The 17,853-nt window shown below is 40.7% G+C and overlaps 2 protein-coding genes across 2 annotated transcripts; both read right to left on the reverse strand.

The window, feature by feature from the left end:
- Positions 1 to 949: 949 nt before the first annotated feature.
- Positions 950 to 5,382, reverse strand: LOC112561821 (carbonic anhydrase 7-like). Its single transcript, XM_025234572.1, has 9 exons — positions 5,373 to 5,382; positions 4,791 to 4,896; positions 4,516 to 4,545; positions 4,050 to 4,223; positions 3,592 to 3,740; positions 3,073 to 3,165; positions 2,497 to 2,563; positions 1,937 to 2,094; positions 950 to 1,450 (listed from the first exon to the last, which is right to left on the reverse strand). Exons 2-9 carry the CDS (start codon positions 4,846 to 4,848, stop codon positions 1,250 to 1,252), a joined length of 930 nt encoding a protein of 309 aa, XP_025090357.1. The 5' UTR covers positions 4,849 to 4,896; positions 5,373 to 5,382; the 3' UTR covers positions 950 to 1,249.
- A 1,203-nt stretch (positions 5,383 to 6,585) lies between these two features.
- LOC112561823 (carbonic anhydrase 7-like) lies at positions 6,586 to 14,361 on the reverse strand. The gene is made up of 9 exons (XM_025234575.1): positions 14,242 to 14,361; positions 13,808 to 13,913; positions 10,394 to 10,423; positions 9,923 to 10,096; positions 9,509 to 9,657; positions 8,991 to 9,083; positions 8,521 to 8,587; positions 7,967 to 8,124; positions 6,586 to 7,496 (listed from the first exon to the last, which is right to left on the reverse strand). Exons 2-9 carry the CDS (start codon positions 13,863 to 13,865, stop codon positions 7,296 to 7,298), a joined length of 930 nt encoding a protein of 309 aa, XP_025090360.1. The 5' UTR covers positions 13,866 to 13,913; positions 14,242 to 14,361; the 3' UTR covers positions 6,586 to 7,295.
- Between the last annotated feature and the right edge of the window lie 3,492 nt (positions 14,362 to 17,853).

A 17,853-nucleotide genomic window follows, 5' to 3' on the forward strand; every position in this document is an offset into this window, starting at 1 on the left:
AGAGAGAAATTACTAAGGTCAGTAAAACAATTTTCCATTGATAAAGATTCTGAATGTTAAAAAAAAATACACAAAAATAATGACAAACTTTATGATGAATACAATGAACAAAGACATTTGTTTCTGATGGAAACAAGCAGCAAAGCAGATTGCTGAAATAAAATGTTCAACACGTGTAACGAGATAATCAATCTTTTATTTTCATTTGTTGGTGTCTGATGGTAGAGAAGCAAAAGAACATTTTAACCTCAGAACATGCAGATAAAACATCCAATCCAAGGTAAATTTAATCGTTGTCATAAAAATAAACCCCAAAACTTCAAACAGTATATTTTAGAATAAAATATTTATTATAACAACAGAAAAGAAGATCCAGTTTAAGTTAACTTTGACGGAAAAATAGAGATAAGCAGAAGTCGATGACATTCTTTGACAAACAAACAAACAAACAAAAAATAAAAACCAACAAAAAAACCCCAAACAAACAAACAAACAAACAAACAAACAAACAAACAAACAAACAAACAAACAAACAAACAAAAATCGCTCGAATTTTGTACATTTTACCAGCTTTGATCGAACTTCCCAACACAATCCTAATAACTTGAGAATCTAATCCTGTCCAGCAATTATCCTGCTCGTGTAGTCCATAGCAACGGCACGCGACCTCCAACAGCTACAACGCGTTGAAGGTTAAAGTTCAAATGTTCTTAAAGGATTTGTGTAGCGGTGCGGGAATTGGCTTAGTTGCTCCCAATCGCTACTCCCCAAGAGGGCAGGGGTAGATGAAAGGGCAGAGCCATCTGTGAAGTCTGTTTCTCAAGCTAATTAATCTCCATAGCCTGGTAGTCGCAGGTACAGTGTCAGTGTTTGCCTTGTGAAAGGCGCAGCACCACCTTCTCCTCCGCCGCCATTCACTGTCCTGATTAATCGAGTTCTGCTATCTGATGAATAGGCATAGGAGTAGCTGATTAATGTTGATAAAACCGAATAAGTCAACAACCTCCTGCTGGACAGAGGAACGCACTAACCACTCGGCGACAGGTGATAGTGGAGTTGTCTGCTCGTCCCTCCTTATTCCTCAAGCATAGTACCGTAAGTGTGTTTGCATGCATCCGCAGCTAAAAATAAATTAATTTGCATCTACATATCTACTTTTCTAGGAATGCAGGTAACATTGTGAAACGGTCCTTTTCCCAGTTTTATCGAGCGTTAACTTTAATTTTTGTATTTTTCTGTTTGACTGTTGTTATTCAAGCAAAAATGCAAACAAGAGATGAGAAAGCAAAACAAGTTCGGCACTGAGGGCTAGACCGCAGAAAGAACATGTCGACACTGGGGTCGCTCTGACCTGACGACCACCAAGAGGCTGGACAGGACGGAAATTGTCGATTAGAGGAAATGTCTCATTTACTAACTTGCCTTCAGTCAGGGTACGGAATGCGGAGACCTGGCAACACAAAATAATGCAGTGTTTACAAACACGCACACCCACGCACACAAACACACAAACACAGTGGTGGAGCAATTTTTACGCCATACAACAATTTTACAACAGTATATATTTTTGGCTCAAACTGATTAACAAAATTATACAATTACACTCGGATGCGCCATTATACCCTTGCTATTTATCACTGGGTATATCTGACCTTGCATCGCATTATTTCGTTAAACTGTCGATGTGTGATTGAATTTTATACTTAAGGTTTGAAAATTCTTGTTTTGGGAGGGAAAGTGCTTCAACCTCGCGGTGATTTCGCACTGTGGGGGATGTACTAGCAGGCCGATATGGCAATCATGACTTATTCAGGGGGTGTTTGTTCTCATTTAGTCGTGCTTTTTGTTAGGAAAAACATCCCTGTACTTGTACATCTTTTTACTCGTAAACAACCCGAGCAAAGGATTCCTTGTGCTTGTAGGTAGTCAGGCGTACCTGTGCCTCCGATATCTTGATGGTCTGCTGGAAAACCGTCCAGATCACAGCCTCAAAGCATTCAGGAGTGGTCAGACTTCCCAGGTACCTGTAGTACTTACTTCTTTCAGCTGGCATTAAATCCAGCAGATTGAAGACATCAATGGGGACATCGCTAGCTGCAATAATCACACATTTGTTTTGCTTCAATACACATCTTATTTTCTTACATCGTATTTTAGTCTTTTGTATTCTTTCTTTTTTATTCATTACCTGCATTAATCATGTTACATATATTACTTTTATTCCTTACATTACATTTATTACCTGACTTCCTCGTCTTTAATTATCAGTTTCCTTCAGACTACATGAGTACTTACTCCTCAAGCACAGTACATCCTCACATTACATTTTTAGACTTACAATTCTCGTTACATTTATCGTCTGATTTAATCATGGTACATGCATTACCTATATTCTTCATGTTACATGTCTTACCAGAATTTCTGGTGACATTTATTATCAGCATTCCACATGTTACATTTAGTAACTAAATTCTTTACGCTGCATTCATTACTTACATTCTTCACGTACTTCTGGCAATCTTGCGACCACCTTAGCAAGAGTGGCATGCTCCGTCCCGGCTATCTGTTCCGGTAAAAAAAAAACAAAAAACTGGATAAAATACTATTTTCAAATATCAATTTAATCAAGTTAAAAAACTAGAGGCAGTTAGTTAAAGTGAGGCGAAGACAAAAGTGTTTTACAGATCGTAAGTAAAGAAAAATTGAATAAGATTTTGAAACTTCATTAAATTCCTCTTGTTGCATTCATCTGACAAACCAACCAACCAACCAACCAACCAACCAACCAACCAACCAACCAACCAACCAACCAACCAACCAACCAACCAACCAACCAACCAACCAACCAACCAACCAACCAACCAACCAACCAACCAACCAACCAACCAACCAACCAGCCAACCAACCAACAAACAAACAAACAACAAAATTAAAAGAAAAAATAAACATCAATGACGTAAAAAGCTGCCACGTGGTAAGATTATCAGCAGAAGCAGCGACATTTTGAACCAGTGTCCATCATTTAAGCCCAACTTTTCAAGTTACTTGTCTTTTTTCTGTGATAACATGTACCTCGAAGAAAGCTGCAAGCACTGCCACGCCATCGCCGTAGTTGAGAGCAGTAGTCCAGTTGTTGTATGCAACCTTGTAGCTGACAATATGCATCTAAAACGACAGTCCAATACCTTGTCTTAGCATCTCAGGGTTAAAAAGTTCTTCTAACAGAACATAATGTCAAGAAACATTTAAATCCCACATTCGTATCCCAGAACTATATGGGACCTATCTGGTAATCGGCATCTCGTATTGTTAGATATTCTAACCTTGACTTTCAATGATTTCAGATGGCAGGCTGCTGCCATAGACTGAAAACAATCGCCAAACACCATTTCAAAGCATGATGTTTTATATTTTTTCCAATTGCATCTAACAGCCTCAAACCCCTTTCGAACTACCTCATGGTAGGAGAGAAGGAAGACGTGTATCCCAGTCAAAACCCTTTCCAACTACATGATGGTAGAGTGGAGGAAAAGTTAAGCCAAGTCCAAACCCTTTCAAACCACCTCATCAGACCTCACACTGTGAGGATACCTCCATGGGGAAGCTCTTGTCATCGACCCTGTGCTCAGAGCCCCTTGAGCTGTTGGCGCCCCAGTGGAAGTGAAACATAAACACCCGGTAAGGGCCGTCCAGACCGCCACCCGTTATAGTCATGGCCCCACTGACGACTTTGACACTCGCTGCAACGAGAAAGAAGTGTGCAGCCAGGGCCAACAAAAACAGGAATGGAAGAAGACAGACATTCATCCTTCAGAGTAAGTCTTTCCAGTTCTTGCGCTGTTCCCAGTGGTACTTAAGACACCCTGAACTGAAGTGTGTTTGAACATAGACATAAAAACCGCTTTCTAAGCAGCAAATAAGTAAATAAACAGATTTAGTGGACAGATTATACCACAGTGTAAAATATTTGGCTAGTGGACAGAGTACACCACACTGTAAGACTTCATACAGGGAAGAAAAGCTGGCATGGTCTCTCCTTATCATCTAACCTACGTGCCCGTCGTTGATGAGAGTCCAGTTGAGACTGGAGTCGCGGTTATCGAAGTTTGTGAGAGTGAAGCCTGTGAGGGAGCTGTCGTAGATGACATTCTTTGTCTCGATGAGGATAGGAGACTGACGGGCACCAGCACACTTCGGGTAGGATTTTCCCCAGCTTTCGGGACCTGAAGAAGAGTGAAGCAGTCTTAGGGCCGACTTTTGTATGCTGTCATCTGGGCTTTGTAACAACGAAGTTACAGAATCTCCTAGGATGCATTACTACATTAATGTTTTATAGGGAGTTGTAACACGCATATAAAGTGCTGCTGTGAATTATCATCAGTTTCGACTACATGTTTACAAAAATGTGTATTTTATATGGACTGCTCAAATCGCGCAGCAGTCCAGCCCCTGCGCATGCTCAGACGGAAGTGAATGTGACTGTTGTCTCGTGAACAGGAAATCAAAGCCACTTACCGTTTTCTCCTCTGAAACTCCACTTCCCACCTGAAAAGCGGCCAAAATATCACGTGATAGCTTCTGATTCAATTCGAGAAGCTAACATAACATTTCATCTAGGATATTCTCACTACCTAGTGTCAATAGTAATAATAATGATGATGATAATGATGTTGATAATGAGGATGATCCTTACCGGAAGAAGACTTTACTAACAACTGTTACAGCATGTGTCGAGGCGTGATTCAATGTGTTAATAAGTGTATTTTTAGGAAGTGAAAATATGTCCAAACCTGTCCATACTGATCCAGACAGCAGGAACATAAACAGAAGCTGACAGGACCTGTGCATGGTGATTGATTCTGTCTGTCTCTGTATCCTTGATGTCTGCTGTAAGAACTGCATCATCATCATCATCATCATCAATCATCAAGCATCATCAATCATCATCAATCATCATCATCATCATCATCATTGTCACGTGACCGCGACGAAGCCAGTCGAACTTCAACTGAGCGCAGACCAGACACAGAAATCACAAAGACAAAATTCACGTAACAAATCACAACTAATTTATTAGCTACAAAAAATAATACTGATAGGAATCAAAAATCAAACATTCCAAACTCTCACATGAACAAATATAGATCAGCGCGAACAATCCAACAAACAAAAAAATAGATAAATTAAAATAAGACAAAACAGTTGCCCTGTGCACAGGCTAATCTCAGTCACCGTATATACAATACATCACCCGCATGCACTGCGGGATGACAGTTAGAAGTCCGTTGAAGATGTCCACAGACGGCAGCCCGCCCAAGGGCCCCTTACAGACTAGAATGGTGTGGAACCCGACAGAATGGATCTCTACTCACCCAAAACGGCTTGTGGCATATCGGTCGATACAAAAATGAAAAACTCTGACTGTCATGGCCACGGTCTTGCACCGTCTGTTACTTGATGACGACTACCCATGACGTCAAAAAAGGAAAAAGTAAAATGACGCATCAAGGAAGCTGTGCGCGCGCGCGCAAGACGTAAGACAAAGAGGGGACAAAAGCGTGAAGAAAACACCTAACGATGGGCGAGCTCAGTATGGGAGGCATACAAGGATGACAGCACGCGACAGCTGGGATTGAGATAGGGGCTACATTGTACCCAGGGTGCATATTCCGCATTTCCACACTCGTGCTTTTGATTTGTTGAGAACGTTGTTGTCACGAGAAGGGGCCTAATCCGGGTGGCGGGCGTGAATTGAGAGCTTATTTTGACAGTGTCCCCTTTCCCATTGAACCCTATATAATTATTATTTACTGCTTTACTACCTGACCGTTGTATTTATTTCTTTACACGTGTTTTCGTGATCTTATTTATTGTCATTAAATAGGGCATAGTTTTTGGCTTATTTGACAGGAAAGTGGGCAGGATAGATTAAAAGTAAGCCCGAGGTGTTATCAAGCAGGGGAGAGAAAAGCGTGTGCCTTCAGAAAGTCCTCTGACGTCAGCATTGTACAAAGTTTCAAATGTAGGTCAGCGCTGTCAGATTAGATTGTGATTGGCTGCTCGGGTGACTTGAACTGAAAATCTCATGCCTAGACTTGAGGATTAGACATTAAAAAGTGAACAGATTTTTACCTTTGTTTTGGTCCTCAGACAAATGTTTTTTAATAGACGTTTCTAGAAAAAATACATATATCTTCATGTATCTTTAATCACAAAGTGAGTGTTTCGGAATCCGTCAGATGATTTGAAGGTTACTAGTACTTTTCAATTTCAGGATGTTATACCATATACAAAATGGGAAATTCAGAAAGGCTTTAGAAGATAGCATCTTTCAAACTGAAGATGTTATCTTCCAAAAGACGGGCCATGATTTGATTTAAAACAGGAAAGTGAAATCACTAGTAGCAAGGGAGAAATTACTAAGGTCAGTCAAACAATTTTCCATTGATAAAGATTTTGAATGTAAAAAAAAAAATTACACAAAAATAATGACAAACTTTATGATGAATACAATGAACAAAGACATTTGTTTCTGATGGAAACAAGCAGCAAAGCAGATTGCTGAAATAAAATGTTCAACACGTGTAACGAGATAATCAATCTTTTATTTTCATTTGTTGGTGTCTGATGGTAGAGAAGCAAAAGAACATTTTAACCTCAGAACAAGCAGATAAAACATCCAATCCAAGGTAAATTTAATCGTTGTCATAAAAATAAACCCCAAAACTTCAAACAGTATATTTTAGAATAAAATATTTATTATAACAACAGAAAAGAAGATCCAGTTTAAGTTAACTTTGACGGAAAAATAGAGATAAGCAGAAGTCGATGACATTCTTTGACAAACAAACAAACAAAAAATAAAAACCAACAAAAAAACAAACAAACAAACAAAAATCCCTCCAATTTTGTACATTTTACCAGCTTTGATCGAACTTCCCAACACAATCCTAATAACTTGAGAATCTAATCCTGTCCAGCAATTTTCCTGCTCGTGAATAGGCATAGGAGTAGCTGATTAATGTTGATAAAACCGAATAAGTCAACAACCTCCTGCTGGACAGAGGAACGCACTAACCACTCGGCGACAGGTGATAGTGGAGTTGTCTGCTCGTCCCTCCTTATTCCTCAAGCATAGTACCGTAAGTGTGTTTGCATGCATCCGCAGCTAAAAATAAATTAATTTGCATCTACATAGCACTTTTATAGGAAGGCAGGTAACATTGTGAAACGGTCCTTTTCCCAGTTTTATCGAGCGTTAACTTTAATTTTTGTATTTTTCTGTTTGACTGTTGTTATTCAAGCAAAAATGCAAACAAGAGATGAGAAAGCAACATAAGTTCTGCACTGAGGGCTAGACCGCAGAAAGATCCTGTCGACGCTGTGGTCGCTCTGACCTGACGACCACGAAGAGGCTGGACAGGACGGAAATTGTCGATTAGAGGAAATGTCTCATTGACTAATTTGCCTTCAGTCAGGGTACGGAATGCGGAGACCTGGCAACACAAAATAATGCAGTGTTTACAAACACGCACACACACACACAATGGTGGAGCAATTTTTACGCCATACAACCATTTTACAACAGTATATATTTTTGGCTCAAACCGATTAACAAAGTTATCTAATTACACTCTGATGCGCCATTATACCCTTGCTATTTATCACTGGGTATATCTGACCTTTCATCTCATTATTTCGTTTAACTGTCGATGTGTGATTGAATTTTATACTTAAGGTTTGAAAATTCTTGTTTTGGGAGGGAAAGTGCTTCAACCTCGCGGTGATTTCGCACTGTGGGGGATGTACTAGCAGGCCGATATGGCAATCGTGACTTATTCAGGGGGTGTTTGTTCTCATTTAGTCGTGCTTTTTGTTAGGAAAAACATCCCTGTACTTGTTTGTCTTTTTACTCGTAAACAACCCGAGCAAAGGATTCCTTGTGCTTGTAGGTAGTCAGGCGTACCTGTGCCTCCGATATCTTGATGGTCTGCTGGAAAACCGTCCAGATCACAGCCTCAAAGCATTCAGGAGTGGTGAGACTTCCCAGGTACCTGTAGTACTTACTTCTTTCTGCTGGCATTAAATCCAGCAGATTGAAGACATCAATGGGGACATCGCTAGCTGCAATAATCACACATTTGTTTTGCTTCAATACAAATCTTATTTTCTTACATCGTATTTTAGTCTTTTGTATTCTTTCTTTTTTATTCATTACTGCATTAATCATGTTACATATATTACTTTTATTCCTTACATTACATTTATTACCTCATCTTTAATTATCAGCTTCCTTATTCAGACTACATGAGTACTTACTCCTCAAGCACAGTACATCCTCACATTACATTTTTAGACTTACAATTCTCGTTACATTTATCGTCTGATTTAATCATGGTACATGCATTACCTATATTCTTCATGTTACATGTCTTACCAGAATTTCTCGTAACATTTATTATCAGCATTCCACATGTTACATTTAGTAACTAAATTCTTTACGTTGCATTCATTACTTACATTCTTTACGTACTTCTGGCAATCTTGCGACCACCTTAGCAAAAGTGGCATGCTCTGTCCCGGCTATCTGTTCCGGTAAAAAAACACAAGAAACCGTTAAAATACCATTTTCAAATATCAATTCAATAAAGTTAAAAAACTAGAGGCAATTAGTTAAAGTGAGGCGAAGACAAAGGTGTATTACGGATCGAAAGTAAACAAATATTGAATAAGATTTCGAAGCTTAATAAAATTGCTCTTGTTGCATTCATCTAACAAGCAAACAAACAAACAAACAAACAAACAAACAAACAAACAAACAAACAAACAAACAAGAAAATTAAAGGAAAAAAAATCAATGACGTAAAAAGCTGCCACGTTGCAATATTATCAGCAGAAGCAGCGACATTCTGAACCAGTGTCCATCATTTAAGACCAACTTTTCATTTTACTTTTCTTTACTTTTCTTTACTTTTCTTTTTCATGTGTACCTCGAAGAAAGATGCGAGCACTGCCACACCATCGACGTAGTTGAGAGCATTAGTATAGTTGTTGTATGCAGCCTTGTAGCTGACAACATGCATCTAAAACAAAAGTCCAATACCTTGCCTTACCATCTCATCTAAAAAGTTCTTCTAACAGCACAAAATGTCAAGAAACATTTAAATCCCACATTCGTATCCCATAACTATATGGGACCTATCTGGTAATCGGCATCCAGTATTGCTAGATATTCTAACCTTGATTTTCAATGATTTCAAATGGCAGGCTGCTGCCATAGACTAAAAACACCCGCCAAACACCCTTTCAGAGCATGATGATTTATATTTTTTCTAATTGCATCTAATAGCCTCAAACCCCTTTCAAACTACCTCATGGTAGGAGAGAAGGTAGACGTGTAACCCATTCAAAACCCTTTCCAACTACATGAAGGTAAAGGGGAGGAAAAAGTTAAACCAAGTCCAAACCCTTTCCAACCACCTCATCAGACCTCACACTGTGAGGATACCTCCATGGGGAAGCTCTTGTCATCGACCCTGTGCTCAGAGCCCCGTGAGCTGTTGGCGCCCCAGTGGAAGTGAAACTTAAACACCCGGTAAGGGCCGTCCAGACCGCCACCCGTTATAGTCATGGCCCCACTGACCACTTTGACACACGCTGCAACGAGAAAGAAGTGTGCAGTCAGGGCCAACAAAAACAGGAATGGAATAAGACAGACATTCAGAGTAAGTCTTTCCAGTTCTTGCGCTGTTCCCAGAGGTACTTAAGACACCCTGAACTGAAGTGTGTTTGAACATAGACATAAAAACCGCTTTCTAAGAAGCAAATAAGTAAATAAACAGATTTAGTGGACAGAGTACACCACACTGTAAGACTTCATACAGGGAAGAAAAGCTGGCATGGTCTCTCCTTATCATCTAACCTACGTGCCCGTCGTTGATGAGAGTCCAGTTGAGACTGGAGTCGCGGTTATCGAAGTTTGTGAGAGTGAAGCCTGTGAGGGAGCTGTCATAGATGACATTCTTTGTCTCGATGAGGATAGGAGACTGACGGGCACCAGCACACTTCGGGTAGGATTTTCCCCAGCTTTCGGGACCTGAAGAAGAGTGAAGCAGTCTTAGGGCCGACTTTTGTTTGCTGTCATCTGGGCTTTGTAACAACGAAGTTACAGAATCTCCTAGGATGCATTACTACATTAATGTTTTATAGGGAGTTGTAACACGCATATAAAGTACTGTTGTGAATTATCATCAGTTTCGACTACAATGCATGTTTACAAAAATATTTATTTTAAATGGACTGCTCAAATCGCGCAGCAGTCCATCCCCTGCGCATGCTCAGACGGAAGTGAATGTGACTGTTGTCTCGTGAACAGGAAATCAAAGGCACTTACCGTTTTTTCCTCTGAAACTCCACTTCCCACCTGAAAAGAGGCCAAAATATCACGTGATAGCTTCTGATTCAATTCGAGAAGCTAACATAACATTTCATCTAGGATCAGGGCCGCCGAGAGCCAGCCCGGGCCCCGGGACAGACGACCTCTCCAGGCCCCTTGTACTTGTAATCGTAAATTATTTTCCCAGTATATAATGTATGTTTACAATTCGAATCTCAATATCTACACTTCATTCAGTAACGAAATATAGACTGCAAACAGTAGGACAAGTGCACTAGGATCTACATCACTACTTGAACATAAAGTTGTTTACATGGGAGTGGTTAGTAAATGAGGAAACATGATGTTAAAGGATCAGACTTGTAGCACCCCGCTCCACAGACCCACCCCCCCCTTTAGTAAGGACTGTTACGTCAGCAGACTGTTATGTCAAAACCTCGACAGATTAGAACAACGGGTAGAGGTATCACAAAGCTTTTTGTTCTAAGTGCTGCGCTTTTGTACTAAGCTCACTGAGGTGCAAGGAAATGTTCTCTATGTAAGTGATTTATACTTCTACATGTAAAGAGGAAGAACCAAAGAAGTAAATGCCTAAACAAGTCTTCATCGAGTGTCGTTAATAACCTCATTAAAAAAAGTGTTTGTTGCGACGAACAGCAGAGCACATCAGTTATCATTTTTATCAACTTACATAACAAACACGCAGCACCTATCGAAAGTCCCTTCCTATATTATTCCTTTAGCAAAACCGCACGCGCGCGCGCGCACACACACAATAACTACACACACGCATGCTGTTACACGTAAACAAATATCTGAACTGAACTGTCGCCTTCAGACTCTTTAAAGCAGAAATTTTGAATTCATCCAACTTTTTACGAAGCATAAACTCGATCGACTTCAACCCACATCAGTCACTAGCCGTTAAAATACCTGCTGAGTTTTAGAAGACAAAGCAACTGTTTTAAAGACTAGTTAGCTAGTAAGCAGGGCTTCTGCTTACGCAAAAAATTGCGTACAGTACGCATTAAAAGTTCGGAGGACCCCTTCAATTTTCGTCAATGTGGTCCCCTTCAAATTTGGGCGAAGAACAGGGACCCCTTAAAAATCTGAAGAAGGGGTCCCTGGGACCCCAAAGAGTTTAGCCTTAGCAGAAGCCCTGAGTAAGTGTTCATACTTTTAATATTTAAGGAGATTAGAAGGTTTTGTAAAAATGACAGAAAAATAGAAATGTTTAGCATATTTTAGCTGAATCGTAATAGTTCATAGAACAAAGTTAAACAGTACTAATATTGTCATTTTACCTGCTGACTAAAAACTTTATGAGCTTTTCTCACAAACTTCATTATTGTCAGTCAATTTGAGACGCTAGTCACTCTCATTGACACTGATGTTCCTGCCTTGTCAAATGCTATTTGCCAATAAACTCGATTATTATACTGTATGGTAGTGTTACGACTGTAGCGGTAACTTGGCTCGTTTAAAGATCTGAAAATCTGCGGTGTCACACTTTCCTGTACAAAGTCACTTCAGTCATCCGTTGAACAGAGGATAGAACATGTATACAGCGGCTCACACTGTAATATTTCTAAGTATTATTTCAATGTTCAACAACTCAACGTTATAACCACATAATCAGCGGACTGCCACACAGGCTACTTATATCCTCTTACTTCCAACTCACACAGAGTACTACTAAAAACTCAGAAAAAATCGAATAACGACCACCTAGGTCTACCCCAGCTTTTTTTTATAGATCCCTTCTAAAATGCTAAAAATAAAAAATAAAAAAAAATATAAAAAAATATATAAAAAATTAAGACGCAGTACGCCCTGACCTTGACATCGCCACTTCCGCCAAGGCCCCGTCAAACTAAGAATACTCAGTTTCGTAACAGAGTCGACTAGCGACAGGATGCAGGTGCGCGGATGTGGTTGGGAGGGGTGGAGGATGAAGAGGCGAGGGGGAGAATGAGAGGAGACAGCTAGCGCCAGCCGACGATTCTTGAGAGCATAGGACTGACAAGTAACTTGAGCAAATAAAGCCGTTTTTACGAACCCTCGCTACTATGACACTTTTGCTCGGTCCCGGTAGGTGGCATAGTAGCGAGATTTGACTGTATACAGCATCATATATGACAGCTTCCTTGAAGACAACTAGCGCACAATAAGAAAGATTCCGAGGTGGCTTTGGGGGACGGATGGTGGGTAGATAGTATCTCCTTTTTACCGGGGGCTTTGTCGGCAAAGAGCAAAAGAAGGTCGGAGGCCGATGTGTTATTACAGGGCGATGCTGGTACATCGCCGGAGGTCGTGCGATCGTCCCACACCTTTAGTTACAGTAGTCAGAGTCCTCCCCTTTCCGGTGACATAACTCTCCTCCCTACCTTTATCCGAGCCATCCACCCACCGTGCGAACACTGTCTCTACACTTAAATTACCTTTCTCATGCTAGCCTCCTCTTTATCATCCTCCTCCAGCTCCAAACTTCCCGCGACACCACCGTGATCAATTTATAAACCTAATATTTGCGGGACAGCAGTTTTTAAAATGTTTTGCAATAATGTGTTCTATTTTGCTGGCTGCGATAGTATTACAGGATAAAATAGTCTCATTGTAGCAAGGATCTACTGTGTAGACTAATGTAGTTGTTTGTTTGGTGATGGAGATACGGTTAAAAAAAGTCTCAGTGTTGCTTAGTAACTACGAAAAAAAGCAGCCTTGATGTCTCTCGCTTACAGGCTGCAGCGACAGGGGCGGGCCCCCACCATGTCGGTTCACAGAGTGGCCACACATCAGTAACATACCTGCCTGATCTCCACTGTTAATTCCGATTTGCTTGCATGGCCCGCCCCCTCCTCCACCCCACCCTTCCCTCTAGTGGCACCTGTAGCCAGCAATCTCATGGCACAAACGTTCTTCAGGGCGGTTCACACGCGATAAAATCTTTGGTGTCCAGCGGCCGTCGCCTCTTGGCTTGTCCAGCGAGAATATGATACCCGCTGACTACACTTCTCACGACAGGCCCCAGCACCCCGAAATTGTATTCTACAGACTTGAAACTCAACTTCTGCATGTGTAATGCTTGGGTGTTCTGTCCTTAGACCTTTCTTTAAAAGAAAAAGAAAAGGAGAAGAAGAAAAAAAATCCACTGACCAAGGCCGGGCCCCCTTGACAGCCGCGGGCCCGGGTACACCAGACCCCCTGTCCCCCCCTCTCGTCAGGCCTGTCTAGGATATTCTCACTACCTATTGTCAATAGTAATAATAATGATGATGATAATGATGTTGATAATGAGGATGATCCTTACCGTGCGGAAGAAGATTTTACTAACAACTGTTACAGCATGTGTCGAGGCGTGATTCAATATGTTAATAAGTGTATTTTTAGGAAGTGAAAACATGTCCATACCTGTCCATACTGATCCAGACAGCAGGAACATAAACAGAAGCTGACAGGACCGGTGCATGGTGATTGATTCTGTCTGTCTCTGTATCCTTGATTTCTGCTGTAAGAACTGCATCATCATCATCATCATCATCATCATCATCATCATCATCATTATCATCATCATCATCATTATTTCTGAATTAGAAAAGCAGTGTTGGAACAAAAGACAAAAATTGATGCCTGATACTAGACAGAAAATACTTGGTGTTTGGATGCTGAATTGAAATGATGCAGCATGATATAGTGTTGACTATTCTGGCCGTGGCTGAACGAGTAATGAATATCTTTGTCAGCACAAATATCTTCAGAACCTTCACCCAACACCTGCTCATACGAAATTTATCCGAATCTTTATGTACGGAAAGGACAGGCAAAGGCTCAGTCAACCAAAATACTTGCTGTGATTCTCTGCTGCAGTATCCCTTGACGACTGCAGGGGCCTGGTACGCTTCCCAGCACAGGTACTTTTGTACACCAGAAACGATGAGTGTTTTCTTAGACAGTTTGATGTAGACTTAGTGTCTCACTGAATGCATGCAGAAGGTGCTGTGTAGGTTCATACCTAGAGAGAATATATATGAAGAACAAACACCTCCCTGCTGCAGTTTGCACCCCTTCCCTCTTTGGTAACAATCAAGTTTGTTTGGCTGAGCGACCTCGTCTCACGCACGCACAAAGATGGCAATAACCCTCCCTCCCCAGCAAATCGTCCTCTGATGGCTTGCTTACATTCATTATTAGACGAGCTTTGTTTGACGGTGCACTTTGTATTACTTCACAACCGGGGTGATCGAAAAAAAAATTAAAGAGAATACTTTTAATGAAATGCAAATGTTAATGTAAGTGTAGGATTTGTCGGGCAGTGCAGGGTCAACGAGCACAAACAAAGTGCATCTAATCAGAACATGCCACGTATAAATAGCAGCCAATACCAACACCCAGTTCTGGAGAGGGGGGAAGAGGATAATCGTTGTCAGCCAAGAAGTCGTTGCACCAACATAACAATTTATGACCACCCTTCAGGGAGGTCAAAGCCGAGTCAACAGGCTGGCAAACATTGTATAATGGACACACCTTCCAGTGCCGGACCCACTTACCCCTGATCACTTCAGGTAACAATAGCTCTTCATCCGTCCCCCGTTCCCATCCCCATCCCCAAAGTAGGTTAAGAGACTGTTTGTGCCCACTGCACCACACCCACCGCAATTTCTTCTTTTAGCTCTTTCCGAAAGGAGTCGCCATCTCTCGACACCCAATATCCCTGGAGACCCTCCTGACAATATTATTGCCGCTTCTGTCTCGGGGTTTAATGGCTTGATTGGGAAATCTACTGTCAGTCCCCACCCGCGACTGCTTTATCACTGGAGTTTTATTCTTTCTCTTTAGAAACGAAAGCGTTGTTGGCATGATAATCACCCCATAAAAAGACAATACTGAAGCTCTATCAAAAGACATTCGAAGTTTTCCGACAGTTTGAGTTTGGGGTTTGTTAGACTGTACGGTCTCCGGTCGACTAGACCATTGAACGATTCGTGGACTCGACCACTGGTGATAGTCGAATCGACCACAGCTTTATGTTGATTCTTTCGTGAACGTAAACAATAAAACAAAATTTCTAGTAATAGGAATTGTCCCGTGATAGATGTAATACAGCTGCGATTTTGATGATAAGAGATCGGAGGTGTACAGATGTATATGGCAGTGGAGGAGGGCGGTTCCTCTCCGCTCCTACAAGCATCTCCTTGATTCTCCTACCACCTTTAATTCTCTGAACTTTGACCCTATGCTGACCATGCTTGTGTAGAACGTGTGTCCGTGTATGAGTTCTAGGACACACATGCACACACACAATTTTAATTGGGGAAGGAAGAGTATAGATGGTAATATGTCGTCAGTGAACTATCCACTAGGGTGAAGTGATGTCAGCCATTTGGATGCACCTTTGAGAATTTGTGCAATTCATTTACCTGATTTCAAATATAAAAAAGATGTTGCTGTGTGACAAGCAGAACATCTCCCTATTACCACAAGAAATGTTCTTCAGTCACATGTTGATCTGCTACGTTTGCTTGAAATGTTTTGTGCTGTAAATAATGAGTTTCTGCGTGATGTATATTTCTTATTTTTCTGAATGGATACTTGTTTGTTGTAGATGTTTATTGATGACGCTATATTACACTATTAACATTCAGCTCAGCTCATCAGTGACGAAATTAATGAGTGACGTCACACGTAGCAACAAGGAGTGTGCGACGTCAGCTGTCGGTCTGAAGAAGCTGCTACGTAAACAAGATTAGAAATCATGACGTCATTGCTATGTCAGCCTCGATTGTCGTAGAATGTTGGAACTATAAATAGTTCTTTCTGGAACCTTCTACTTACCTGTGCGTGTGGTATATAAGCACATCTTGTGAAATACAGTGATGGTGGTGTTATACAGTCGTACTAGTGAGTAGTGATACAGTAAGGTATAACGTGACTAAACAGGACAGTGTTATACATCTCTTGTACGATAGTAAAACTGTTAAGTAGTTGTACAACAGTATAACGAGTAGCCTAGAGACAAGTTTGGCTTCTGGCCATAGTATCTGTGGTAGTCCATTGTCACAACTCCCATTGACTGAGTTTCCAACTCGTTTGCAAGTTATTTTCTGTGTCTGAAGGACAGCAAGTACGCCGACAACAAAGGACATTGTTCCCCACGCTCCTCAGACACTCGTCGCTTCTCAGACACTCGTTGCGTGAATTCCGTCACAACCACTGAAGAAGGTCGAGTTCAAAGTTCAAAGCACCTCTCAGATGAAGAACTGCAGCAGTTTGTCACTCAGCCCTTCATCAGTCAGGTACCTGGCCACTCTCTGGTAGTAGAACGCTGTGCCACAAGTGTGTGAGCTTCAAAATCAGTCTATGGGATGGATGCAAGGGATGGTTACATTCAAGCTGTCATCAAGTCATTTCAGACTAAGCAAGATTTTCGTCTACAGGGTGATTAGAAACCAAAACTGATGCCTGTACTGTTTATTATTATTTCTGACGGTGCAAATGTTATCAGAAACAGATCTTTTCGTACAGCTATAATAGAGCTTTTGAAAAAAAGGAACAATTTAGTTAAAAACTACCATGACTTTTGCATGTTATGGGCAGAAAAAGGCGGCGCACTGCTCCTTGCAGATGTTTTTGCTTTACATTTTTGAACTCAGAATAGCTGGTTGTACAAAACCCTAAATGTGCCTGTTGATCTGTTACGATTCATTGGATGACACTACACCATACTGTCCATAGTATCCTAGAAACAAAAGTCTTATTTTTCTTCATCTGTTTCTATTATCTTTTTTCTTCTATTATCGATGAACACTGTTATTTAGTTTTCACATTAGTCCAGATGTCACGTGGTTATTAATGTCATTATGAGGGTAACTTAAGGGGTGGCCTTTATGAATTGTTATTATTATTAGTAAAAGTTATAGTAGTAGCAAAAGTAGGACTGATAGTACTATTAAAGACTATTTGTAAAACATTTCTTCGCTGGGTAGAGAGGTCTTTGCAATACAAAAGATATGAAATGAGAGAATTAGCACATGGTAGTTAGTTCGAGTGAAAGGCTCATCGATGCTCATATTTGTCTAATATATATATATATTAATTTGTAGTCTCCACAGTAAAATCACTCAAGCAGCTGCCACACCCGTGCCAAACAGTCTCCAAACAGTATATCCCACGGACAATTCCATGATTTCGTCTGAAGCTCGGATTTGGAACTCTATGAGTTTAAATATTAGACAGCTCTCTCCTTGTTAACCTTCAAATCCAAAGTACAAAACATTTAAACATTCAGATTGTAATTGTGACATTAATTATGTTGAAAAGATCAAAGGAGAGATACCTGCCCCGAGAATGGGACACATGGGTGACAGTTACAGCGTCTTACTACCCGTATTAACATAATGCTGAAAGGGAAGGTTTTATATACAGTCACCTAAACATCGTCTGATACCAGACACTAACAA

This window comes from Pomacea canaliculata, linkage group LG4, assembly GCF_003073045.1.
Source record: "Pomacea canaliculata isolate SZHN2017 linkage group LG4, ASM307304v1, whole genome shotgun sequence".
NCBI classification, from domain to species: Eukaryota; Metazoa; Mollusca; class Gastropoda; order Architaenioglossa; family Ampullariidae; genus Pomacea; species Pomacea canaliculata.

Excerpts from the sequence above, each read along its gene's own strand:
- LOC112561823 (XM_025234575.1), bottom strand. The coding sequence starts at position 13,865 with ATGCACCGGTCCTGTCAGCTTCTGTTTATGTTCCTGCTGTCTGGATCA. Across the intron at positions 10,097-10,393 it reads GAGTTTCAGAGGAAAAAACG|GTCCCGAAAGCTGGGGAAAA; the intron begins GTAAGTGCCTTT and ends ACTCTTCTTCAG. Across the intron at positions 7,497-7,966 it reads TCAAGATATCGGAGGCACAG|GTCTCCGCATTCCGTACCCT; the intron begins GTACGCCTGACT and ends TTGTGTTGCCAG.
- LOC112561821 (XM_025234572.1), bottom strand. The coding sequence starts at position 4,848 with ATGCACAGGTCCTGTCAGCTTCTGTTTATGTTCCTGCTGTCTGGATCA. Across the intron at positions 4,224-4,515 it reads GAGTTTCAGAGGAGAAAACG|GTCCCGAAAGCTGGGGAAAA; the intron begins GTAAGTGGCTTT and ends ACTCTTCTTCAG. Across the intron at positions 2,095-2,496 it reads GCCAGAAGTACGTGAAGAAT|CTAGCGATGTCCCCATTGAT; the intron begins GTAAGTAATGAA and ends TGATTATTGCAG.